General features: G+C 41.7%; 2 protein-coding genes across 8 annotated transcripts in view; both read left to right on the plus strand.

Annotated features, from left to right (window-relative positions):
* Nucleotides 1–761: 761 nt before the first annotated feature.
* Nucleotides 762–12,649, plus strand: bms1 (BMS1 ribosome biogenesis factor). 4 transcript variants are annotated; one of them, XM_034569624.1, is made up of 23 exons: nt 762–898; nt 1,853–2,033; nt 2,159–2,349; nt 2,870–2,949; nt 3,146–3,334; nt 3,489–3,631; nt 3,807–3,928; nt 4,158–4,351; nt 4,492–4,634; nt 4,904–5,490; nt 6,030–6,131; nt 6,433–6,584; nt 6,701–6,782; nt 7,027–7,106; nt 8,303–8,488; nt 8,613–8,801; nt 9,149–9,329; nt 9,606–9,664; nt 9,907–10,029; nt 10,405–10,552; nt 11,229–11,404; nt 11,554–11,715; nt 12,261–12,649. In XM_034569624.1, the coding sequence occupies exons 2-23, from the start codon at nt 1,861–1,863 to the stop codon at nt 12,486–12,488; spliced, it is 3,690 nt and encodes a 1,229-aa protein (XP_034425515.1). In that variant the 5' UTR covers nt 762–898; nt 1,853–1,860; the 3' UTR covers nt 12,489–12,649. The 4 variants fall into 4 exon arrangements, 2 of the variants coding, with proteins under 2 accessions (XP_034425515.1, XP_034425516.1); XM_034569625.1 differs by lacking the exon at nt 8,613–8,801; XR_004612072.1 differs by lacking the exons at nt 10,405–10,552; nt 12,261–12,649 and having other exon boundaries at nt 11,554–11,636.
* Nucleotides 12,650–13,556: 907 nt separating this feature from the next.
* Nucleotides 13,557–25,737, plus strand: part of mtr (5-methyltetrahydrofolate-homocysteine methyltransferase) — a 33,431-nt gene continuing 21,250 nt past the window's right edge. Inside the window, exons 1-14 of one of the 4 annotated variants that reach the window (XM_034569619.1) lie at nt 13,557–13,751; nt 15,656–15,867; nt 16,740–16,829; nt 17,639–17,708; nt 17,825–17,917; nt 18,767–18,873; nt 19,342–19,401; nt 19,636–19,730; nt 20,357–20,457; nt 21,403–21,464; nt 22,645–22,712; nt 22,791–22,870; nt 23,463–23,575; nt 23,683–23,823. In XM_034569619.1, coding sequence (XP_034425510.1) covers nt 13,709–13,751; nt 15,656–15,867; nt 16,740–16,829; nt 17,639–17,708; nt 17,825–17,917; nt 18,767–18,873; nt 19,342–19,401; nt 19,636–19,730; nt 20,357–20,457; nt 21,403–21,464; nt 22,645–22,712; nt 22,791–22,870; nt 23,463–23,575; nt 23,683–23,823 — 1,335 coding nt within the window. In that variant the 5' untranslated portion in view covers nt 13,557–13,708. Of the gene's footprint in view, nt 13,752–15,655; nt 15,868–16,739; nt 16,830–17,638; nt 17,727–17,767; nt 17,918–18,766; nt 18,874–19,341; nt 19,402–19,635; nt 19,731–20,356; nt 20,458–21,402; nt 21,465–22,644; nt 22,713–22,790; nt 22,871–23,462; nt 23,576–23,682; nt 23,824–25,737 lie in introns of those variants that run through there. The other 3 variants (XM_034569621.1, XM_034569620.1, XM_034569622.1) reach the window with 3 other exon arrangements.

The raw sequence follows: 25,737 nt of genomic DNA on the forward strand, positions 1-25,737 counted from the left end.
AGACTTGCAGCTGTAATTGCAGCGAAAGGGGGTTCTACCAAGTATTGACACAGGGGGGTGAATACTTATGCACCCAACAGATGTCAACTTTTTTGTTCTCATTATTGTTTGTGTCACAATAAAATTTATTTTGCACCTCCAAAGTACTATGCATGTTGTGTTGATCAAACGGGAAAAAGTTTATTTAAGTCTATTTGAATTCCAGTTAGTAACAGTACATAATGGGAAAAAGTCCAAGGGGGGTGAATACTTATGCAAGGCACTGTATATACAGTCTGACAACAGTGAAGGGGATTACTTGATAAAATTTGTCATTTTGGGTAAACATCACATTCAAATAGTCAAATCTGTTCAATTTCTTCCTAATAAAAACTATTTGTAAACTGTACTTAAGATATTCTACGATTTTATCTGTAGAGTATTTATAAACAAAACAAGCAAGACATATCATCTTCCACAAGTGAAACACAGTGAAGAAGACACACCATATATAAATTGAGTTATTTTTCCCTGTCTTACAAATTTATTTCTGCATGTTTTTGCTGTTTATTTTATTATGTTAAAAAAATAATGTGCAGAAGCATAATCTGTTGGAGTAAATGATCAACTCATTAGATACCAGAAAACAAAAAAGGTTTAATGAAAGGGATACAGTTATATAGTTTTATATATTGTCCGGTAGGTGGCGGTGACTTTAAACTGGTTTCCCAACCGCCAATGTAATCAGAAGAAGAAGAAATAGAACGGAAGCTTCGTCTGTTTGCGGAACCTTTCTTTAGAAATTTGTTTCCACTCGTTTCACTGACGTGTGGCACATCCTTATACTTCCGCGTCGAAGCTCACGTTACCCACGTGAGAAGAGGAGACAACAGACTGACTGCAGCCACTTCATCTGCAGGTTTGGACTTTCTGTTTGTTTGATGAACGTGTAGCGTTAGAGTGTTGGACAGACACAGTCTCTCGATCTTCAGTAGAAAACATGGCCACAGCCCTGCTCTGCCTGACTGACTGACACACACAGAGCTCAGCAGACTCTCACCGTGTGTCTGCCCACGTCCCTGTCGGAGCTCCATTGTGGACATAAACAAGAGAGCAGATAGAAATCAAATCAGCACTCAGATTGTCTTCAGGACAAGTCTCTGTCTGTCCCTCAGTGTTTTCAGGATGAGTCTGTCTGTCCCTCAGTGTTTTCAGGATAAAACTGTCTGTCCCTCAGTGTCTTCAGAAAGAGGCTCTGTCTGTCCCTCAGTGTTTTCATGATGAGTCTCTGTCTGTCCCTCAGTGTCTTCAGAATGAGGCTCTGTCTGTCCCTCTGTGTTTTCAGGATAAGACTCTGTCTGTCCCTCAGTGTTTTCATGATGAGTCTCTGTCTGTCTATCAGTGTCTTCAGGATAAGGCTCTGTCTGTCCCTCAGTGTTTTCAGGATGAGTCTCCGTCTGTCCATCAGTGTCTTCAGGATGAGTTTCTGTCTATCCCTCAGTGTCTTCAGGATGAGTCTCTGTCTGTCCCTCAGTGTTTTCAGAATGAGTTTCTGTCTGTCCCTCAGTGTCTTCAGGATGAGTTTATGTCCATCAGTGTCTTCAGAATGAGTTTATGTCTGTCCCTCAGTGTCTTCAGGATGAGTTTATGTCCATCAGTGTCTTCAGAATGAGTTTCTGTCTGTCCCTCAGTGTCTTCAGGATGTGTGTACAAAAAGATACATTTTTTCTACTTTTTGAAAGATACATTTTCACTGTGTATCTTTCGCCCCAGATTAGCCTGTGTATATGCTCTGGGACTGACCTAAAGCGGGAGCAGTCAGTTTTATCTTGACACCTGCTGTTGCATGATGTGTCGTGTCTTTGTGCTGCAGTCGACAGGATGGACGGGAAGGTAAAGGAACAGAGGAAACACCAGCAGAAGCTCAGCGGACCGAAGGCAGAGAGGAAGAAGCTCAAGAAACAGGGAGGCTCAACGGAGGAGGATGCACGGAAACGCAACCCCAAAGCCTTTGCGGTTCAGTCTGCTGTCCGCATGGCCAAGACCTTCCACAGGTCAGTGCTGATGTGTTTCTCAGGAGCTTTACTGCTGCACATCTGCTAGGTCATGCAAAAGTCCCCGTCTGTGTAAGGAATGGAAAATATGAAACTTCTCCCTCCCTGTGTATTTTCTTCCTTAGGGCGCAGGACATAAAGGGCAAAAAACATCACATACCCCTTGTGGACCGGACGCCCATGGAACCCCCACCAATTGTGATTGTGGTGGTCGGGCCCCCCAAGGTGGGAAAAAGCACCCTGATCCGCTGCCTGATCAAAAACTTCACCCGGCAGAAGCTGGGGGACATATGTGGACCTGTGACCATTGTCTCTGGTGAGTGTGGCAAATGGTTTCTCTGATCTTCATCCCCATATGAGTTTTAAACTAAATGTCCCCTCTCACCTTTTACGAAACTGTTACTGTTTTTCATTTTATTTTGCGTGGCATGATGTTTCTTGTCTAATTCTGTGATCATTCTTCCACATAAATACACTCTGTTAACTGAATCAGCTTTGTAGCACACTGTATTAGGACGGCCCAAAAAAAAAGGTAGGTCAAGTGAAGCCAGATAATAACAAGATATCCTGGGTATGTAGAATTTGCTCCATAGTTCAGGCACTTGACCACTAGGGACCCAGAACACAATTCCCTTGATTCCTTCCTCAGTTTCCTTCACAAATGACCCGACACTGCTGCCTCATGTGCAGAATAATATCATGTGCTGATAAAGAAATAGACATTTGAGATATTAACCAATAATTCTGGTGGTTAGTACACGGTTAGGAGTTTAACTCTGGCATTGCATCACTTGTTTATGTTTGGTAAGTGAATGCTTGTTGTGTTTTTCCTATAGGAAAGAAACGTCGCCTCACTTTTATGGAGTGTAACAATGACATTAACGCGATGATTGACCTCGCAAAAGTAGCTGACCTGGTAAGTGCTTTAACACACGTATGAAGGAGTTGGTCTCAAAGAAATGTGAAGCAATGTTGCATTGTAAAAACACGTTTGCACTTTTTAATATAATCAATAATAATATAATACCTGAAACTTGTTAACAGCAATTGTAAGGATGAATAACGCGTCTTGAATGACATTGATTGCACTGCTTTGTGTTCTCTCTCTCCAGGTATTGATGTTGATCGATGCCAGCTTTGGCTTTGAAATGGAGACCTTTGAGTTCCTCAACATCTGTCAGGTCCACGGCTTCCCTCGTATCATGGGTGTGCTGACACATCTGGATTCATTCAAGAACAACAAGGCACTGAGAAAGACCAAGAAGAATCTCAAACACCGCTTCTGGACAGAGGTGTACCAGGTAAACACAACACGCTCACTTCTTTACTCCCGGAAGCCCGTCTCCCTACGCTTGTACACAACCTCTCACATTGGAACAATAACTCCTCTGCCCATGATCATCAACATCATAGAAGACTTCACATGTGTGTGCCTGTTGTGTTTGAACCCTTCAGGGGGCCAAGCTGTTCTATCTGTCGGGCATGGTGTACGGTGAATATCAGACGCAGGAAGTGAAGAACCTGGGCCGCTTCATCTCCGTCATGAAGTTTCGTCCCCTGGTGTGGCAGACGTCCCATCCTTATGTGCTGGTTGACCGGTGGGTGAGTGTGACCTGGAGCTGAACACACTCCAGAGTCACATGACTTTACTGTCATTTCAGACACCCGCTCACTCAAACAGTCAGGTTGTGATGTGGTGGACATGTGGGCCCACTTGTATGCTTTTACTTTGTACTCATTATGTTCTCCATACTTTGTTGTGCATTGAAACAGTATGGAGGACCTGACTGATCCCGAGAAGGTGAGAACAGACCCCAAGTGTGACCGGACTGTGTCCCTCTACGGCTACCTGAGAGGGACATATTTGAAAAACAAAGGCCAAGTCCATGTCCCAGGTACATAAGCATAGTACTTAATTTTCCAAAGACAATTTTTCGTTGTGGATCAATATCTTGAGTTGAGGTGGGATTCTGCCACTTAACTTTACAGATTAGTAGTATTTACCTTTTCTGTGCCTGAAAACCTTTTCTGCTGCCCATCACTGTGTACAAAGGACTACTGCTCCTCTGGTATTTCCTTGCACAAATTTGTGAAAGATGTGTTGTGCGCTGTTTTCTCTTGCAGGTGTCGGAGACTTCCAGGTGGCCGACGTGAACTTCCTGCCCGATCCGTGCGCACTGCCAGATGCTCAGAAGAAGCGAGCGCTGAACGAGAAGGAGCGCCTGCTCTACGCGCCCATGGCCGGGGTCGGGGGGGTCGTGTACGACAAAGACGCCGTGTATATCGACCTTCCTGCAAGCCATGTCAATCAGCAACAGGTGTGTGTTCGCTCTCAGCATGGCGGGGAATGTTCTACATCTGAGTGATCTGAGGTGTTTGTTTTGTAGAAACCTGACAGCCTGTTGTTTGTGGCAGTTTTCGCTCATCTAAAATTTGTATTCTTCTTTCTGTGGTGCAGGAGGAGGTGCGGCCCACCACAGAGCTGGTCCAGTCTCTCATCGACACACACGCTACCCTGGATGTAAAGATGGCTGCCAGTAAAGTGTCTCTGTTCAGCGGCTCCGCCACCCTGGACTCCACAGACATCGAGCAGCAGAGCGGGTGACACATCACACACAGCTTCTCTCTCTCTCTCTCTCTCTCTCTCTCTCTCTCTCTCTCTCTCTCTCTCTCTCTACGTGTCCCAATCAAGTTCGCTTGTCCCTGATCCTGATTTGACTCCATTAAAAACTAATACATGTTGTTTGTCACTCGCGGTATTCGTGTGTAATATGTTAGATAAGCACAACATTAAATGGCAAGAGAAGTCTAGCATCGAGGAGACATGACAGTTTCTAAATGTTCTAACTGTGTTTATTTTTGTGTGCCAGAGAGAAGGAGGGTCCTACCGAGAAGCGAGTCTGGGATCCCAACACCCAGAGAGAGAGGAGGGCGGTAGTCTTCTCTGAGGAGGACCACGAGAAGAAGGAGAAGGAGGAGGATGACGAGGATGACGACGACGAGGAGGAGGAGGAGGAGGAGGAGGAAGAAGAAGAAAAAGAAGATGATGAGGATGTCAGCGGTTCCAGCGATGATGAGGACAGTGACCAGGAGGAGGAAGAGAATGAAGAAGAGGATAACATTTCCACTTTCCTCAAAGAAGCAAGAGCCAAATCTGAGGGGATAGAAAATATTTCAAGAATCAGACCACCACTGGTGAAGAAACAGAAACTCGAGGAGAAAGTAGAGGGGGAAAAGATCGCTGAGGTGCCGGTGTTTGCAGACAGTGAAGATGACCTGGAGGCGAGTGAGGAGGAGAGTGAAGAGAAGGCAGAGGCTGGGAGAGCAGGAGACTCTGGACACTGTTCTGAGGAGGACGAGGAAGCGAGTGATGACGAAGATGTCGAATCTGAGGAAGAGGAGGATGGTGCAGCGGCGGAACAAATGGCCACTGAGAGTGAGGGAGAGGACGAGGAGGGTAAATACAATTTTGCATCTGTTAATTTTCAAATGCAGTTCAGTTTTAAGGATACATGACGGCACTTTTTTCACTCCTAATGCTGCTGATACCGAAACCTGAACAACATGTCTAAAACCACAGCTCTCACGGGTTTAAAATGTAGAATTATATGAGAAAAAGAAAAGTCAAACAAAAAATAGGACTTAAATGTTCAGACCAGACCAAGGTTAGCTCATCTCATTATGAAGCTACATATTTTCTCATGTCACAGTTTCTACTTGCCAGCACACTTAGCTGACAGAGCCAGGTGATACTAAAGAATAAAAGTGTTTTTCCCCCAATATGGAACAATGTGGTTTTACTCATGATCAGCGATGTGAGGGTTGAATTGATCACATTTAGTCAGATAGATGGATAGAATGATAGATAAACACCATAGCCACTGACTAGAGTGACTTCCTCAGCTGTGAGTGTATTTGCAGTTTTCATTTCCATGTAGACCCTGATCAAGAGCCATGTTGTGACACTGAAGGTTCCTTCTCCTGTTTCATCCTCAGGGGCTCTGAGGTGGAAGGAGGGTCTGCAGCAGAAAGCATCAGAAGCGTTTCTACGGCAACAAGAAGCTGTCCCCAATCTGAGAAAACTGGTTTATGGATCAGGTATTTAATGTCCCCTCCTATTTTAACACAGGGCTCATTCCATGGACATATTTCTACACATTTACACTTGTGTTAATATTAATGTGAAATCAGGATATATGAACTATGTAAGAATTTTATATAACATTGTGTCAAAATTTGAGGTAATAGACTTTTTCACATGAAGATCAATATGTTCCAAATACCTACCATGTTTATAACCAACACACAATTATCCGACTGAGCAGCCATGGCTGAATCGACATTTGAAGTTGTATTCAAATATATATTTGATTTATGTTAACTGGTCTCTTTTTTTCAGTCGTCAATGCAAATGACTCTGATGAGGACGAGGAGGAGTTGGGCGGACTGTTCCGAGTCACTCGACCTCAGAAGAGCAAAAAGTTCACGGCAAACTCGATGGACTGCTCCCGTTTCATACCTGACACGTCCCACAACTGGGATTTAGAGGAGGTAGAGTCATTTCAAACTCTTTTCTAAAAACCGTTTACCCTCTCTTCAATCCCGATGTGCTGTTGATATGTAAACAAAGGCAGGAAAGATGTTGAAGTAAAATGTTTCTTTTCCAGATGTTGAACTCCATCAGAGACTGCTTTGTAACAGGGAAGTGGGAGGAAGGCCAGGATGCTGCCACACGGCTGAAGGAGGATGGTAAGGAGAGGAGTTCAGGAAGAGGAACACCTCATACTGGTTCTAAGTAAATGTTTGTGCTGTGAAGAACCATCCACTCTGATGCTTTTGAGCTGCCACTTTCATTGAGTACTGGCTTAGTGATTTGGAGTTGAGCATGAAGTTGTAGTTGTGCTCAGTTTTGTTTCAGACAGAAGAAGCACACACACCATTTGGTGTGTACAAATATATCTCATCATACCGTATTCTGTTTTGCTTTATTTAGAGGAACTATATGGCGACTTTGAGGATTTGGAAACGGGAGAAGTCCACAAAGGCCAAAAGGAGCAGCAGGATCAAGCTGATGTACGTCCTGTTTCCTTTGAATATCTGAAACTAAGCTCATTTTTCACTGCTGTAATATTTCTGTGTGGTTAGTTTAGTTTGCATATCAACATTGCCGTGTTAAAACAGACCGACTGTTCCAGTGGTCTGTTCCATGGTTAGTCACTTCAAATACCTTGGACTCGCACTGGACAATACACTCAGCTTTTGCACACAAACAACATCCCAAAAAAGGAGCCACCGAAGATGATCTGTCAACTGCAAACTTAAAGGACTCTGCCTTACCCCAACTCCTCCTGCTACTGTACAACACTATCACCCAACCCATCATGTTTCTTTAACATGCTCTCTGTAACCCGGCTGAGGCCGATGGCCGCCCACACTGAGTCTGGCTCTGGCAGATGTTTCTTCCAGTTAGTGAGGGAGTTGTTTCTCTCCACAGTTGCCAAAGTGCTGCTCATTGTGGGAACTCTCAAGTTTCTCTATAATATTTTAAGGTCTCGACCTTACTTTGTAAAGTGCCTTAGATAATGTATGTTATGATTGGCAGTGTACAAATCTAATTGAAAAATAAATCCCATACTGCTGCCACAATAATAGGTCTTCCCACACCCAACCTCTCTGAACTTAACTGTAAGGCCATCAGCCGCATCACAATCTCCAAAGCACATCACTCCCTCAACAGCCACTTTAGCATATTGCCATCAGGACACAGGTACAGGTGAGGAACAATAGGGCCAGCTTCATCAAAAGCCTGGTTACTGCAGATATAGCAACACTTAATATCACATCCTGTCACTAACCCAGCTCTTTACTGTCAGTCAGTGTTTCATGTTAATGAGATGTCCTTGTTTGTTATTGTAATATAATGCCCATATATTGAAAATTTACATGAGGGAAAAATGTATCTCAGACTTGCCTTAGGAAAATGAGCTGTGATTTACAAGGCTGTGCTGCTTGGCATTACATGAGACACTGACTGAGAGGATTTTCAGCTGTAACAACTTTAGATGTTTTGAATCCTACATAGAAGTGATTTAATTTACTATTTTACTTAGAACCTTGATAGAATGTGGAACATACTGTGTCTGAGTAGCTACAATTTACTATTACATTTCTAGAATGTAAAAACGAATGGTTTCCAGCCACTGGAATCTCATGAATACCTTTTTTCCCAGCTTGATGAAATCCTTTCATGTGCACTATGTGACTAACAGAAGGAGGAGGGGGAGGAGGAGGATGAAGCTGAGGAGAGTCTGGTGAGGGTCGATGATGATGAGCTCCTGAAGAACAAGCGCCTGGAGAAGAAACGCCGGCTGAAAGAGCGATTTAATGCAGCATACGACGATGTAGACGCGACTTACTTTGATGACCTGAAGGAGGAGCTGCAGAAACAGGCTGAGGTATCATGACTTGCCACACTGAGATACTTTTTTATTATTTGTCAGTTACTGTTACTGTCTTAATAGGTATGTGATTTACCATTTAACCATGTGTCTGTTTGTATGTTTTATCTTCTTATCTCAGCTGAACAGGGCAGAGTTTGAGGATGTGGACGATGAGACCCGAGTCCAGTACGAAGGCTTCAGGCCAGGAATGTACGTCAGATTGGAAATCTCCTCTCTCCCCTGTGAATTTGTCAACAACTTCGATCCCCATTACCCCATCATCCTCGGAGGGCTGGGCTCCAGTGAAGGCAACATAGGATACCTGCAGGTACGTGCAGTGGTTTGCACATCACTAATTGTGCTATGAAATTGTTGATACTTCATAAACTAAGTAAGTTTGGGTTTATTTAAAGCTGCACTCATCAATATTCAGGTGATACTCATGAATTCTCTTCAAAGATTTTAAACTGAACAAATTCAAAGCCCCTTAATATATAATTGCTGGACTGAAAACATTTAGACCATTAGGACAGCTAATACATTTAAACAATTTAAAAAATGACTTATTATGCGTCATGCATTTTATTTGAAACTCTGGAATTATCTGTATTTTTTTTTAGCCAGTTTGACTATACATATGTCTCCATTGATCGTGTGTGTGCGTGTGTGTGTCAGTTGCGACTAAAGAAGCACCGCTGGTATAAGCGCATCCTGAAGACACGGGACCCCCTCATCCTGTCCTTAGGCTGGAGGCGCTTCCAGACCATCCCCCTCTACCACATCGAAGATCACAACGGACGCCACCGCCTGCTCAAATACACACCGGAGCACATGCACTGCGGAGCCTCCATCTGGGGTGAGATGCAGTCAAAGCACTGGCGACTGTTGGTGTATTGTGATGAGTGAGATTTGAATCTGTATGAACCTTAACTTGATCATGTACTTTCCTGCCCTTTTCCATTCACATAACTTTAATCAGCTGAAACGTGTGAGACCTGTGGTTAATTAGAATTAGTTCTGTCAAATACATGGTAATTTCAGACCCTAAAATGAGTCTTTTGTTGTGATTCCTGTTAAAAATGATCCCTTGTATGCTAATGACCATGATTTTGTTTTTCGTGTCTCATTGAAGGTCCCATCACCCCACAGGGCACCGGTTTCCTCGCTCTGCAGTCAGTAGCAGGAGTTAAAGTAAGTTACTAAATCACTTGGTTCAGTTCAAATAATAGAGAGAATAACCTCATTTAAATTCCCGTTGTAACAGAGGTGAGAACATTGCCACCTTCACTGGGACCTGATGGTTACTGTTTGAAAAGAGGCACCATTCTTCTTAATATCAGAATGTTGTGGGGGTTTTTTTATTTAACGAACATCTATATGTCCGAATTATTCTCATGGAGTTTTTGAGCAAGTATTATGCGTTTCCCCTGCAGGCTAATTTCCGTATTGCAGCCACTGGAGTGATCCTGGATCTGGATAAATCAGTGACTGTAGTGAAGAAGCTGAAACTCATTGGTTACCCCTACAAGATCTTTAAGAACACAAGCTTCATTAAGGTAAGGAAACTGCATTTAATCTGCAGCTCACGTTGTTCTCAACTCACGTTGTTCCCAAATCCAGATTAGAGAGCTAATTTGCTCCAGAAACGTTCTTTAAGATTCAATTGCTTTTTAATGAACTGGAGTGACTCTGAGTAATCTGCATCATAATCAAAGTTTTTTTTTTAGGGTCCAGGTTTAAGTAAAAGGTTCAGTAAGACCGACATGTCACAATAAAAGCATACGCGATAAAGCAAACATACATTTAGTTTTGTTGTGAGGCAGCATGGTTTTGGTTGTTTGTAGAAATGATGAGAGAGTGAAGCATGAAGAAGCAGACGTGTTGTATTAAACCATATACCTTCACTGATCTCTCTCTCTCTCTGTTCACAGGGCATGTTCAATACATTGCTGGAGGTCGCTAAATTTGAAGGGGCTTCTGTGCGGACAGTGTCAGGGGTCAGAGGTCAGATCAAGAAGGCGTTGTCAACACCACCAGGAGCTTACAGAGCCACGTTCGAGGACCGTCTGCTCATGAGTGGTAAGCGCCTGTTTGACTTGTGTTGATATTTTATTTTAAACTGGTGCTCCTATTGTTTCTGAATATACTAAACCTGTGAGGCAGAATTTTGGGTAAATGTGAATAAAATGATGCTCAGGATATGTAGAATATTTCCATTTGATGGAATGGTGCAGAACATCTGAATATCACACTTTTTCAGTTTGAAAAAAAAATTCAGTTTAGAAGTTTACAATTGCAACAATTAATTGATCGATTAATGTTTTTTGATTAACTGATTTATTAATTGGATAAAAAGACAAAAGGTTGATTTTAATTCTTATGAGGAGTTTATTGAAAAAGCAACTTCCTTGTCTTCTTGTACCTGTAATTCTTCTTCAAATTCTTCACAAGGCAAAGCATGGCCTGGCTAACTGCCCCCCCCCCCCCCCCCCCCCCCCCCCCCCCCCCCCCCAGCCACAGTGTGGGCCAAGCTTCCGAACAGACTCAACTAATTGATTATGGAATGAATTGCCAACCGCTTTTATAATCGATTTTAATTAATTGCTGAAATCAATTGGTTGTTGCAGCCCGAGTATAATACAATTATTCACCATTATCTTCACCTGTTCGTCTTTATTTCGTGGACATGCAGCAAAGGCTTAACAAATAATTAGACACTGTGTTAACTATGTTTGTGTGTGACTGTGTTGTGCAGACATTGTGTTCCTGCGCTCCTGGTATCCAGTTACTGTTCCTCAGCTCTACAACCCCGTCACCTCTCTGCTGCTGCCTGTTGGTCAGAAGGACAGCTGGGCGGGCATGAGGACCCTGGGGCAGATTAAATATGACCTGGAGATCCGCAACAAACCCAACCCTGACTCTCTGTACAAGGTAGACTCAGTCTGATGGATCTGTAAACAACTGATGTGATGAATGAAGGAAGAATTAGGACAGGGCGGCACGGTGATACAGTGATCAGCGCTGTCACCTCACAGCAAGAAGGTTCTGGTTCGAAAACTTTTTTGTCTTTTCCCCCTCAGCCGGTTGTCCGAGCCCAAAGACACTTCAACCCCCTCCACATCCCCAGGGAGCTCCAGAAGGCGCTGCCCTTCAAGAGCAAACTCAAATACAAGCAACGTAAAGGAAAGACACCCAGAGACCTGAAGCGTCCCAGTGTGATCCGAGAGCCCCACGAGAAGAAGGTGGGTGTGAAACTGAATTCAGCTCATCAAGAATTAGCTCTCAGCCACAGTTATACTGAAACTTTAATTTGACTATTGATGAACAAAATGTTGACATAACTGAAGTTAGGAGTTTTCTCTTTTTTTTAAATTATAGAAACAGAGTGACACAATAAAGAAAAAATGACAGAAGATAAATAAGATAATGGATACAGTGGACAAACATACAGACAATACTATAGAGCTGTAATATACAACTTATCCACTGAGGTCACTGCTGTTTCTCCTTCTTACGTGTTTAGTTTTCTGTTTGGCAGCAGTAATTTGTATCTGTCCAGGATTTTTCGGGGAAGTCCATAGTTTTGTGTACAGGTTTCAGTTGCCATGACGTTGTACCTGCTGGTTCTGTTTGAAAGGAAATAACAATTTATGGCATCGTTTCAATCTATTAATGATATGATTGAAACAATGGCCGGAAAGAACGGTTTGTTGTGGGCTGCTTTAACAACAAGAGCACCTTGTACCACTTCTTGCCGTGAAACCTTTTTCTTGTCCCGGTGCTTTAGGTGGCCGCCCTGCTCCACGCTCTGAACACAGTTCACCACTACAAGACGAAGAAAAACCACGTGGTGCAGCACGCCAAACACAAGGAGTTCCTGCAGCAGAAGGGGAAAGAGGAGGAGGCCAAACTGAAGAGACAGAAGGAGGCTCGTAAAAAACTGTACCGCGTCATGGGCCAGTTGGACAAGAAGAAGCAACGGTCCAGTCTAAAGGGGGCGCCACAGGACGGCTGACCTGGATGAATGAGGCAAACCTCTGTGTGCTCCTGGGACTCTAAGCATGTTTTTCATCACTGTGGAAGGTTCATTTTTACTAAATTTTTCTTTGTTTTGAAATGAAAATTAGCTGTAAAGAAAAATGTATGTGACATTATTTTAATAAAACATCTTAATAATAAATGAAAATATGACCTCAGTCATAAAGCTTGATGTTGTCGGCTCCCTCTATATATATATATATATATATATATATATAAAATAAAACTATGATTCCAGTAAGCAAGACAGTTATTAGCATTACATTTTCATTGAATTTGTCTATGGTGAGCATATTACAAAACGTATTCAGTTTAGTGTCAGTGACTCCACGGGTTTCCTCGTCTAAATGCTTGATTTGTCATAACAGTTTGTGTAATTTAGGTGTTGGAGGGAAAAACAAATAGCTGGAGGGCCTTTTTATCTAAGTGACAAATCACTGATGAAAGAAAATATCGAACAGTCTCGTTTTGGGATTTTTTTCTTTTAGCTATTTTAAAATACAGTGTTATGGATGTACCTTTTCGTTTCTCTTAGTTGACGATACTAGAACCTTTCATCGACTTAGGTACCGATGTGGATTAATACATGATCATCTGAGAGATTTTTTAAGAAGCCATCTCTGCAGGGGGGAATTAGGAATGGTCATTGTTTGTTTAAATTATGAAAAAAAAAAATCCAAAATTTGAAAGTCACAATTATGTCCAGTCAAATTTTAAAGTCACTGTGAGACTTAGTACGAGATTACGAAGTTAAGTCACGATTAAAGGATTGTCATTTAAATGTGATCATTTTGATTTGCTATTGCATCATGTTGTGGTTTAAGGTTTGACTCCAGAATCGTAAAGTTGACTATCATCCTAGATTCTTGTGTAATGTTTTAATTGTAAGGTCTATTGCATTGACACAACTAACTCTCTGCGAAGGTTTTACTCTGACCAAACACCTGGAAAGGAAAATATGTAAATACTATGAAATAAGAACTTGCTTTTTGGGGTAAATATAGAAAATGCTACATGTTAAAGGTTGTGGTCGAGCTTTTATTGTGACGGCCCCGAACAGGAAGTGCGTGTCTCGCCACTGAAAGCAGCCAAAGCTCAGAGAATAAGAGCTGAGTTGGTAAAAGTTTGATTCCCAGGATTTCCACGGGGATCTTCAGACGGAGCACGGGGCCGCTTCCGAGGCTGCTTCTTCACAACATGGGTCCGACCAACGTCATCCACAAGTTCTCCGCCGAAGCGGGTAAATACACGCGGCTCTCCCGGCGTTAGCACTTAGCTGTTAGCCTCCTGCCGCACTGAGTCCAATGTAAACTCAGACAACCTCCGGCTGACCACTTGTTACACCACGTGTGTGTGTGTGTGTGTGTGTGTGTGAGGTGGAACTAGCGCCTGTAACTAATGTAACGGTAGCACGTGTAAGCAGATGTGACAGTGGATCGACAGAACATTAACGTGTAGGATGATAACGGAGCAGGGAGGTGCAGCAGACACATGGAACAGCGTGTTGTCTGTGCACACTGCATGCTTCTGTCAGTGTCACGTTTCACACTGCACCACTGGCGAAACGTGTGTGTGTGTGTGTGTGTGTGTGTGTGTGTGGCGTCCTCATCCGCAGGCTGTCAGGGTTCACTGTGGATCTGAAGCCCATGAGAGTAAAGGGACTCAGCTGCTGGGACCTTCACCCTCACCACATCTCAGCCCAGTTGTTAATCAATCAATCAATCAATCAATCAAATTTTATTTGTATAGCCCATATTCACAAATCACAATTTGTCTCATAGGGCTTTAACAGGGTGTGACGTCCTCTGCCCTTAACCCTCAACAAGAGTAAGGAAAAACTACAAAAAACCCTTTTAACAGGGTAAATGAGGTGTTTATCCTCCTCCAGACACTGTAGCCTATTACACTGTAGCCTATTCTGTAGACTTTACAAACTGGTAAGACTGGTAAGACACCTGGTAATTTTGTTTTCACTGTATTAGTCATCAACTGTAATTATCATACACAATCATTTAAAAAATAGCCTAGAAAAAAAAAAAAATCCAGTTTATAACATTTGTAGTTGAAGCGAGGACAATGCATTTATCGATGTTTACTAAACTTGGTGGGGTTATTTCCTGGGCAGATGTCTCCAGATAAAAGGCCGATCTTAAGGATAATGTTGGTCCGAAAATGATTCTCCATCATATAATAAGTGAAAATGAAATAAATAGCACAGACATTTTTCCAGGTTCTCTCCATCCTATAGGGCTATAGACGTGACGTAAAGTTTATATAGATCCAAGAATCTTTTAAGATTGTATGGCAGGAATGATGTCATCGTGACATCACTTTGAAGTCAGAAAATGATGTCATAGTCTAGTAATGCATTAACCTTTGCAACTAATACGGTTTTTCTAATCTTAATTGTTGCAAAAGTTGCATTTTATTTATTTTAACCAGTCATCATATGAGATTATGATTATGAAATGACGTTATTACACTATATAAAAGTTAGCATTGTTTGATTGGGCTATATATAACAGTATAAATCATCCCCTCAGGTACTTTTCATTCATAGAATGAATCCATCACATTGAGTTCAGTTCTTCAACGGCTGTGGCTGAGGGGTAGAGCGGTCGTCCTCCAACCTGCAGTTCGATCCCCAGTCTGGGGGCAAGTGTCCTTGGGCAAGATGCTGAACCCCGAATTGCCCCTCATAGAACAACAAAGTGCTGCTAATAGATGCACTGTATGAATGTGTGTGTGAATGGGTGAATGTAAAACTGTACTGTAAAGAGCTTTGAGTGGTCATCAAGACTAGACAAGCGCTATATAAATACAAAACCATTTACCATTCATGTTTGATTTACACGTTCACTGTGTTATATCTTTAAATCCACGCTTGAATGGGATTAGTTCAGTCATTCAATACAAGTCTATGGGACAGTCATAAACAGTTATAAACAATATATAAGTTTACAATATATATGATTGTTATATTTTTTCAACATTGATTGACACAATGTAAGACAACAGATTGAGTGATTTCATTTTGGAAGTGGTGGATGGGGATATTATTTTTTTTGTGGAAAGTTTGTCTCACACTTGATGTATTTGAAGGTTTCTTTTCCCCGCTAGTGAAAGTCTCTACTTTCTTTCTAGGAGCCAAATGTCAATTAGAGTCCGAACTCCGAACAGTGCTGCAGCAAAGGATTATGGTCCTGGATGGCGGGATGGGAACCATGGTCCAGCAGCATAAACTTGAAGAGGAAGATTTCAGGGGGGACGAATTAAAAGAGCACCCGCTTCCACTGAAGGGCAACAACGACCTTCTCAGCATCACACAGCCCGATATAATTTACCAAATACACAAGGTACTCAGTCAAGGAGAAAAAAAAACTATGGCTCTGCTCAACCAAACTACATCTTCTCACTCAGCTTCATTGGTGTCAGCCATGCAGTTCATTTCACTTTAATGTGTTGTGATTTTGAGATAACTCTCTGTGATTTGTGCTTCCAAACCAAGAACTGAAGTGAAATGAATCTTTTTGTGTTGCTTAAAAGCAGCGCAAAGAAACCTCTGGTTAGAGACCACGCTGTGAACTAGTGTCTACAGAAAGAATTATCCACAGCACTAACTGTCCAATGTGAGGTCTGTGGATCCTCGTGAGTAACAGTGACTATGTTTACATGGACGCCAATATTACTATTGACCTTATTCAGAATAAGGCATTTTATTTTATTATGGTGTTTTATACCCTTAGCCTGAAACAGTTTAATACGATGCTATAATGATGCTATAATACGATTTTACGATGCTAGATTTTGGGTGTTTTCTGTCTAATTTTGCAAAAGCTACAACTCCTTTTATCTGTCTTGTCTACCCCCAGGGAGTGTATTATAAAGAAGTTGGTAACTGCCGTATGACTAAGTCACAAAATGCTCGGAAAACTCCAATAGGACGTTAAAATGCGATTAAGACATGCATGTCTACATAAATGTGACTAAGGTCGGAATACGCCACACGTCTTGATTCAGTTATTGCTTATTCCAAATTTGACATGTGGGTGAAGGTAACCAGAAATGGCTGTCTACGTGGCAGTCTCTTATTCAGACTACTGACTTTATTAATATCGGAATATTGGTGTCCATGTAAACATAGTCAGTGCCCTTGTTTAAATAGGATTGACCTTGACTGTGTGAGTTTTGTATTTTCTGTTACCTGTGCTCTCCTCTGTGTGTAAAGGAATACCTGAATGCTGGTGCGGATATCATAGAGACTAACACATTCAGCAGCACTTCCATCGCTCAGGCAGACTATGGACTGGAACACATGGTATGATGTTTACCTACGATGCTTGACCTGCATGGACGACCGCAGTACAAATAAATGTCAAGTACACAGACTGTGGTGTTAACTTATTGACCACCTAATGAATCGCTTCGGAGAATGAGAACTGCCCCCGTTACTCCAAACAGCTGGCCGCTCCTCACCTAGTTCTGTGTCCTTGGTCCTCCCAGCATTCAGCAGACACAGCTCAGACAGTTTATCTCCATAAACACTACATCTTTATCTTTCAACAGGAAAAAAAACTTTAAACCATTTGAATGTTTTTCTATTTTCACATCTAGGTTGAATTTGAAAAGGATTTACTTATTATATTACTTTGGCCTAAAGAGTTGCATCACCCAAAATCAAAACATCTGTATTAAAATAGATAATACATCACACAGTAATGTAATATCTAGTTTCATATCATACATATGTACACACAGAGCCCTGAGGACTTTATTAACACCTGTAAACATACTCATTGATGCGACCAATCAGCCAATCATGCTGCAGCAGTGCAGTGTAAAGACTCCTGCACATACACATCAGAACCTTGAGTGAAAGTTCATGGTCAGAGCAGTTGGAGCTGATAGAAACTGCCTCGACTGGTTGAGAGCAGAGAAATGGTGGAGCGAAGATAAAGCGGGGGTGAGAGAGACCAGGAACAGTTGTGGAAAGTTCTGTTTACAAAATTGTTTATGAATACAGAGGCATAAAGTAGAGTAAAGTTACATGTGTGATTGAATTACCAGTTTGTCACAGGCTCATTTATCTCTTTATAATGTAATGTGTGTTGTGCGATTGTGGTGCAGGCCTATCGTCTCAACAGGAAGTCAGCCGAGCTGGCGAGGATGGCTGTTGACGATTTCACCAAACAAACTGGTAAACTGAATCTTTAGCACTCAGGCAGCACAACGTTATGTGATCGATAGATATAACGGACTCTTGGGCAATTTCTCAAATGCGCAACCTCCACCGTAATCTTTTTGTGTTATCAGGTTCCAAACGCTACGTGGCCGGAGCAGTGGGTCCCACAAATAAAACCCTGTCTGTGTCACCGTCTGTGGAGAGACCGGACTTCAGGAACGTCAGTAAGAGGATTACGTTTTCTTAAGATCTTGGGATGCAGAAAGACGACTCCTCTCCTTCAGGGAACAGAAGTATTCATAACATTGTTCCCTGTCTGTCACATAAAGAAGGGACATGTTTTCACGCCGCGCATAGCAGCCCCCAACTAGGGTCAAACCTCCAGCAATCTATTGTATTATCGTCTCATTATATGGAACAGCATGTCCAAATGGTAAAACCTAATAAACGTGCACTGACCACAAACTAGCTGCTGCACAGATACCACTCATGTTTACACCTTTAATCAATGCGCATGAAATCGCCATGCCCCTGATCGAATGTGCTCGCAGGCCTCTGTTGTTGGAAGCCAGAGCGATGGCCCAAGATACATGGAACGTAACTTCCCCTGCTCCTCTAATGCAAAAAATAGGAGGATAAAAGCTTAAGCTTAACAATAACATTGGGCAAATCTGCCACATTTTTGCCTTATGTAACTTTTGAGCCATCAGAAGTGAACTTGTCACACAAGGGGTGCCCTGACAAAGCAAAGGTCACCCACCTGCTTTGCAGGCGTTTAAAGAAGAACCATAGACTGAATGGGCTCAAAGGGAGAACAGCAAAGGACCTCAAGCACAACTGATAAATCCCGTGAGAGAACGCTGGATTTTTTATCATAGGTCAAAGCTTGCTATCATCCAGATAGGCTAAAAAGTGACCTCTCTCAGAAGGTCAGCTAATGGCGCCTTTGACGACGGTAAGGGGGCAGAGTGACAGAAAGGTGCCACCAGGTATTTGTTAACTGAGAAAATGTGCTTAGGGTGTATCCGTAATGTGTGTGTGTGTGTCTGTGTGTGTGTCTTCGTCTTCCTCAGCGTTTGATGGGTTAGTAGAAGCCTACACAGAGCAGGTCAGAGGTTTACTAGACGGAGGAGCAGACATCATTCTGGTTGAAACCGTCTTCGACACTGCCAATGCAAAGGTAAACCCATGTAACTTATGTAAATATATTGATTAATTCAATTAATCTATTTTGACACATCAATTGTCCTAGCACCTTTTTGAGTGCTGGTTAATAATTATAGTCACATCAATAATATAATCCAAGATATTGCAAAACATTTAGAGAGGGGTGAATACTGCTCAGTATTGGGACCACAGTTATGTGGTATTGATTCTTTAAGTTACATTTTCTGATGATTACATTGCAAAAAAATCAGATTTTAGTTTAAGTATAATATAGTCTATATCTCTGTATTAGACAGTTTACATATGCTTATATCTTTTGATCAGGACTGTTTGGGTGGACATGTGAGATCTTTTTTTAAAAGAGTAATTCCAATGGATAAATTCTAAATGTAGCTTCGTGATGCTGTTAGAAGATTATGTGACCGGATGCTATTTTTGTCCAGGGACGGATGTGTCTAACGTTTCATTTTTTCTTCGACAGGCTGCCTTGTTCGCCATCGACCTGCTGTTTGAAAAGAGCTATGAAAGAAAACCCATATTTGTATGTTTATTTCATTATAACAGTCAAACCACATTTTCCTAAATTTATTTATTTTCACATGCCTAAAAATATTAATCATCTTTGAACTGTTAAAGATAAATATGGTGATTGTAAAAACAAGATGGACGTTTGGTCACTGTCTCTACTCTCTTGGGGAGAACAAAAGTGTGTTCTCTAAAGTTTATATATATATATGTATTTAAAAATGTCCCTCATGTCCCAATCATGATCTAGATCTCAGGGACCATTGTTGACCGAAGTGGAAGAACTCTGTCTGGTCAGACAGGAGAGGCCTTTGTAGTGAGTTTATCTCATGCTAAACCACTTTGGTGAGTTACCTCACAACTACCTACACTTAAGCTGCTTTCAGACATGCAATAAACTCTGGAGATCCTCCGTAGTTCCTCCAGAGGACGAGTATGCAGGCTCTCAAATGTCCGAGTCGGAGCCTCCGGAGTTTTTGCACACTTTCTTTGTGCGGCCCATTGTATAAAGTCAGCAGAAGTCGTTGTAAGAACAAACTAGGAGATCCCCAGCTGGATTCACCACCAGCGAGTGGAGGGGTTGATGATGCTTCTAACACGCAACATGCAAAAATGAATAAAAACAAAAATAATATCTCCGGGTGAAAATGAAGTGTCATAAACATAGGAGACACAGACGAAGATCCAACGCACTGGTATTGATGTGCTGTAATCAAAATCACGTGATCCCTGCAGCATAATTAATACCTTACACCCTCACCTGAATCCCCCCCCCCACTGCGTTTGTGCATGTGTGAAAGGCAAACTGCAGAGAAAGTCCAGACCCAATTCTCCGGAGATCCTCCGCAGGACATGTCTGAAAACTGCTTTACTATGTTGTCTTATTAGAGTCTTGACAGTAACACAACTTTGTTCTATTACTTCTTATTAATCTCTCTGAGTCTCACTGGCTGTTCCTCTCTGTGTTTCAGTATTGGTCTCAACTGTGCCTTGGGAGCGACAGAGATGAGACCGTTCATTGAGGCCATTGGAAAAAGCACCACAGCTTTCATTATCTGTTATCCCAACGCAGGTAACCCCACACTCAGTCTAAACATCTGTGAAACGAAATACAGGCATGATGCAGCTTATGGTATCATGTCAGTAATGTCATTACAGAGCAATCAAGGCCTAAATCCAGAGCTTACATTCAAACGTTTTGTCTCTTATGCTCAAAGTGTGTTAGAAAGACAGATTACACTGTAGTGTAGTGTGGTATATGGAGGATTGAGTGTGCCACCACAGTTAATAAAGGATTGTCTGTGTTTAATTAGCAGATTAATAAGTTCAAACCAATTAAAGTTGGTAGTTAGTACAGTGCAGTTGTGGTATGTTTTCAGGCTGTTCATCATTCCGTCTATTCCAGTCTCGTCAACATGATATCTCAATAACGCCTTGAAGGAACTGATCAGAACCTGGTGATCAACGGTGATAACTGTGACCTCATTAAAGACATTTATAGCCATAACTTAAGCATTCATGATAATTATGACTAAATATACTTAATACATTTTATTAAATTCTTTCAACCTCTTCTCTACACATATTTTTTGAGTTTGGACAGACATTGATGTAATTCTAGTTTTCGGTAGCAAATTTTTAATTACGTGTTATCCAGCACTGCATGAGTTTATAATAGTAATTGCATCGGCACACTCAAGGTGTGCCGGGCTGCACTGAATTCAATATGTTATATGCAAATGGTAACACCTCTTCAAATTGAAGGCATAATTTATTTAAAATGATGCGAGTACATGGTACAGTCCCATCTTGGCACCCTTTCAGACGTCCAGGGGTCAGGTTGTTGGGAACATTGTCATGTTTTAGTCGACTGTAACTAACTCCACTCTCTTTAGTGGACTCTGCTGATATTAAGCAGGTGTAGCTCTCAGACCTTTGTTCTAATTTAGGTTGCATCATATGTCGGATCATGCAGGATGGTGTAATAATGTCATGGTCTCTGTGTGTCATCTGGTAGGTCTTCCCAACACATTCGGAGGGTACGATGAAACTCCAGAAGTAACGGCCTCCAGTCTAAAGGTTTCTATGCTACTATTTTTTTTTAAAAAGATTGTCAAGATATAAAGATCAACATTATCAGGAAGAGCAGGATGATCATTTAATTTTGAAAAAGATATTGTGGCTTTTTGGCCGAGTGGAAGGAGGCGGTGCACTGCTCCAGTATTTGTTTTCTAACTTCCTGTGCCACATGTGGGAACATGTAGCCTTGTCTTGGTTGACATCTTGGATGCAGTTGCATTTTAGCAAATATTTTACCAACTTTTCAGTAACCTCAGATATTTTCTTGGTAGCCTTACAATCATTGAACACTAAGCCAGGGAGCCTTCTTGCTCTGCCCAAGCTTTCTTGGTCAAACCTCAAGGAACAAAAGCAGATGAGACATGGCAGCACTTTCAAGAGACACTCAATCGCTGAAACAGTGACAAGTATTATTCAAATTTTGGGAAACATGCTTTCTATGCTCTCCATTGTTTTGAGAGCTGGATAAGACTGAGGGTTCAGTTCTGAATCGTCCCTTTACTGCAAGTCTTCTCTCATTTTCTCCCCCATTTTACTCTGGCTGTCCATTGTCCTCTAAATAACATACAGCTAAAAAATCCCCATAAAATATGTATATATATATATATTTTAAAAGTAGATTGGTATTAATCTCATGTCTGTGAGAACTGGAGTCAGAATGGGGTTTAGACAAGCTCAGTCTGGAGACCTGTAAGACTGGCAGTGGCCGGACCCAGCTAGCCTGGCTCTGTTCAAATACACCTACAGGTTTAAAGGTCATTAACAAGCCTGTCAGAGCTTTTCTGTTAAATCCAGACACAAACGTGGAAACGTAAAAGAGACAGCCTTTATGCTAAGCTCATGCTGACTCACTCACACCAGATGAAGTCCCACCGCTCATCTCACTTTTAGAAAGAAAGTGAATAAGGATGTTCTCCTCAATGTCCAACCAATCATCACTTTGAAAGTACAGGAAATAAAAATGACCTTTAATCCATTATTTTCTTTATTCCTTATGTGTGATTTCTGTGTTGTTTAGTGAAACATAAGTAAGATGCCCTGGAAAGAATTCTTGAAAAAAGATATTGAAGATGCTCGGGACCATCCTGGTTAGAATAGAAGATGTGTGCTATGTAACCCAGAGTAGCCCTGGCTGCCTCAGTGGCTGCAGCTCAGTGTTTGTGTCAATTTCTGTTGACAGGATTTTGCTCAAGATGGACTGGTAAATATTGTGGGAGGCTGCTGTGGGACCACTCCAGGACACATCAGGTCACTGTCATGTCTCTGATACGTAAATATGTTTCATAGAATTTAGAATTTGTTTTTAATTGTACCCTCCCCCCGCAGAGCCATATCTGAAGCAGTCAGACACTGCAAGCCAAGAACTCCTGCTGCTGACATTCATCAGGAGAACTTGCTGCTCGCGGGTATGAAAACCATCTGTTAACATCTGGGAAGACAGCTGTAAAACTATTTGGAAAGAGAGTGGCTAATACACCTGACTATAACTAGAACTGGTTGTTCTGGTTAATTAATAAAAAAGAATGATTTGAGGATGCCAGGGAGGTGAAAACCGAGAACCAGACCCTCCTTTTTTTAATAGAAATATTATAATATCTGTTTGGTCAGAAGCCTCCATGTGGTCTGACCTGCTCTTCTTTCAACTTGCTATTGAAAGACAAGATATTTGATATTGTGTCATTCTCTTTTGGATAAAGGCTTTTACTCATGAAATTTAAAACATGCTTCAAACATATAAGGCAACCAGAATGGCACTCAACAGAGCTTATACACGTCCACCGAGGCCCAATAATCGCCCTAATGTCGATTGAGCTTCACCTTTACGCTTAAAGAAACCATGTCAAAAATGCCCAATCTCATTATGTGAAAGAAAGTGATGAAAAATTGCTGGATCTGCATCAAAATGTAATGGGCTCTTCCCTGACCTTTATTTTGTGGCAATCCGTCCAGAACTGTTTATGTACAGACCACCCATACAGACTTCTCTCTGATTTCTAGGCTTAGAGCCGTTCAGGATCGGCCCGTACACCAACTTTGTAAACATCGGAGAGCGATGTAACGTGGCCGGGTCACGCAAGTTTGCCAAGTTGATCATGGCAGGAAACTATGAGGTGAAACACAATGTCCTGAATCTTTTAATTCATTCATTCATTTGATTGTCATTGTTGCATTTAACTGTTTGTTTTGGGCGCGATGTGCTTCTCTCTTTGTTTCCCAGGAGGCGCTAAGCATTGCTAAGACCCAGGTGGAGATGGGAGCCCAGGTCCTGGATATAAACATGGATGAGGGGATGCTGGAGGGCCCAACAGCCATGGCCCGATTTTGTAACTACATCGCCTCTGAGCCAGACATAGCACGGGTAGGATTTTAAGGCAGTGGAGCTGAACACACACCTGACGCAACAAATCTGCTTCTATTTTAAATGATTGATTGAATTGATTATGCAACAACTACATGTTCCTAACACTGCAGGCCTGTAAACATGACAGTGCTTTTATATTGACACAGATGGAGCACTGCAGCTGCTGCTCTGCTAGTGTAACCTCCTGTCAAATAGGACACCACAGTAACACGGTGTCATCCTTGAAAAAGCTGCTGTTGATGTTTTACTTATTGTGAAGGAACACTGGTCTGTTATAAACTCCATGTTCATCAATTATCTTCTATATAACCTTCTACTGGCTTACGACTGGCCTGTTTACTCAGCAGACATTTTTGAATTTCTACGAATTCCACAAACGTCTGTCTGTCTATATATATGTGGAATACATATCTTCACAATGACAACCATTCATCTAATCAACTTCATACTTGGCATGTATATTCTTACTGGCCCAAGGGTGCGCAGTGCCTAGTGTGGTGTGGTTTTGACATGCAGTACTTTTAATATGAATACAAATTTACTAAATAGGCGTCCGGCACTCTATCAGTCGGTGGGGGCGGGGCAGCATGCTAACAGTCAGTCTGGGGACAAAGTTGAACATGTCGTTTTCTACATGCTTGGATAAACTACACCAGTGGTCGACAACTGGGTCAAACCGTGGTCAAAATTGTTGCCAGACCATTTTGATTGATTGATTGTTTTTATCCGTGGGAACTGTTGGGTTTCTCTATAATTTTTAAGGTCTTGACCTCCTATGTAAAGTGCCTTGAGATAATGTATATTATGATTTGGCGCTATACAAATCAAATTTGAATTTCACCATATCGGACTGACCCAGATATTACCGGGAGTCGCTGGTTTTCTTCTCTGTCATAACAGCAACATTCATAGAATCACTTCCTCTTTAGCAATTTGTCTACAAAGTAAAAGCACAATGTTTGTTTTCTTGCCGTACTTGTTTATATTGAGCTGAAGTAGAGAGCCATTATTTAAAAAAGTTGTGAACTTGGGTCTGAAGATTGTGTCGAGGCTTAACAGACCTCTGAAATAGCCGAAATGCAATGTATGAAAAACAACACTGGTTAGGTAAATCATTAAAACTTGTATATAAGCTACACATTTGAACACAGAAACACAGAAAAACATTAATGATAAAATCAGTCATTGCAGATAAACCAGGTAGGATGAACACAAAGTCTTTTAATTCATTGATCATCCTTCTGGCTTTTAATAATGTTGACGTACTTATAGTTACTATATTACTGTGATGATGGCTCACAGGTACATGTGACAAATTGGTCTTACGGGTGCTATTAGCAGCCATAGACGTGAGTGACCGTCGCATACAAGAGTGGAAATGAAGCTTGTATGCTCCCGTTTCCAAGTATACAACACAGACATCAGACATGTGACATTATAAATCTCATGAAAAGAAGGGGTTTGTATATTTTTGTCTAACACTAACTAACATTTATTATACACATGTCCCTAACATCCGCTGGTGGTCACTAACATATGCCAACATCAACTGGTGGTAGAACGTACAAGGGATATTATAATAATGATAACTTTATTGGTATAGCACTTATCTAAACAAGGTTATAAAGAGCTTCACAAAAAAATCCATGGCAAAAAGAAGAATGAATTAAAATAAAAGTTATTCAATTCAGTTCAATTTTAAGGGCCATCTCTCATTAACTGGAAATAACCTCTGACAGTACCAGACTCAATGTGGGCGGCCATCAGCCTCGACCGGGTGGGGTGAGCAGTGAAAAATGGGGAAGAGAGGAGAGGTGGGTGGCAAACAGGGGAGAGAAGAGAGAGAGATAGGGGTGGGGGGTGGAAGAGACCAGGAACATCACATTTGAACTCTGTAAGACTGGTTATTGT

The sequence above is a fragment of the Hippoglossus hippoglossus genome, chromosome 19, assembly GCF_009819705.1.
Source record: "Hippoglossus hippoglossus isolate fHipHip1 chromosome 19, fHipHip1.pri, whole genome shotgun sequence".
Classification (NCBI taxonomy): Eukaryota; Metazoa; Chordata; class Actinopteri; order Pleuronectiformes; family Pleuronectidae; genus Hippoglossus; species Hippoglossus hippoglossus.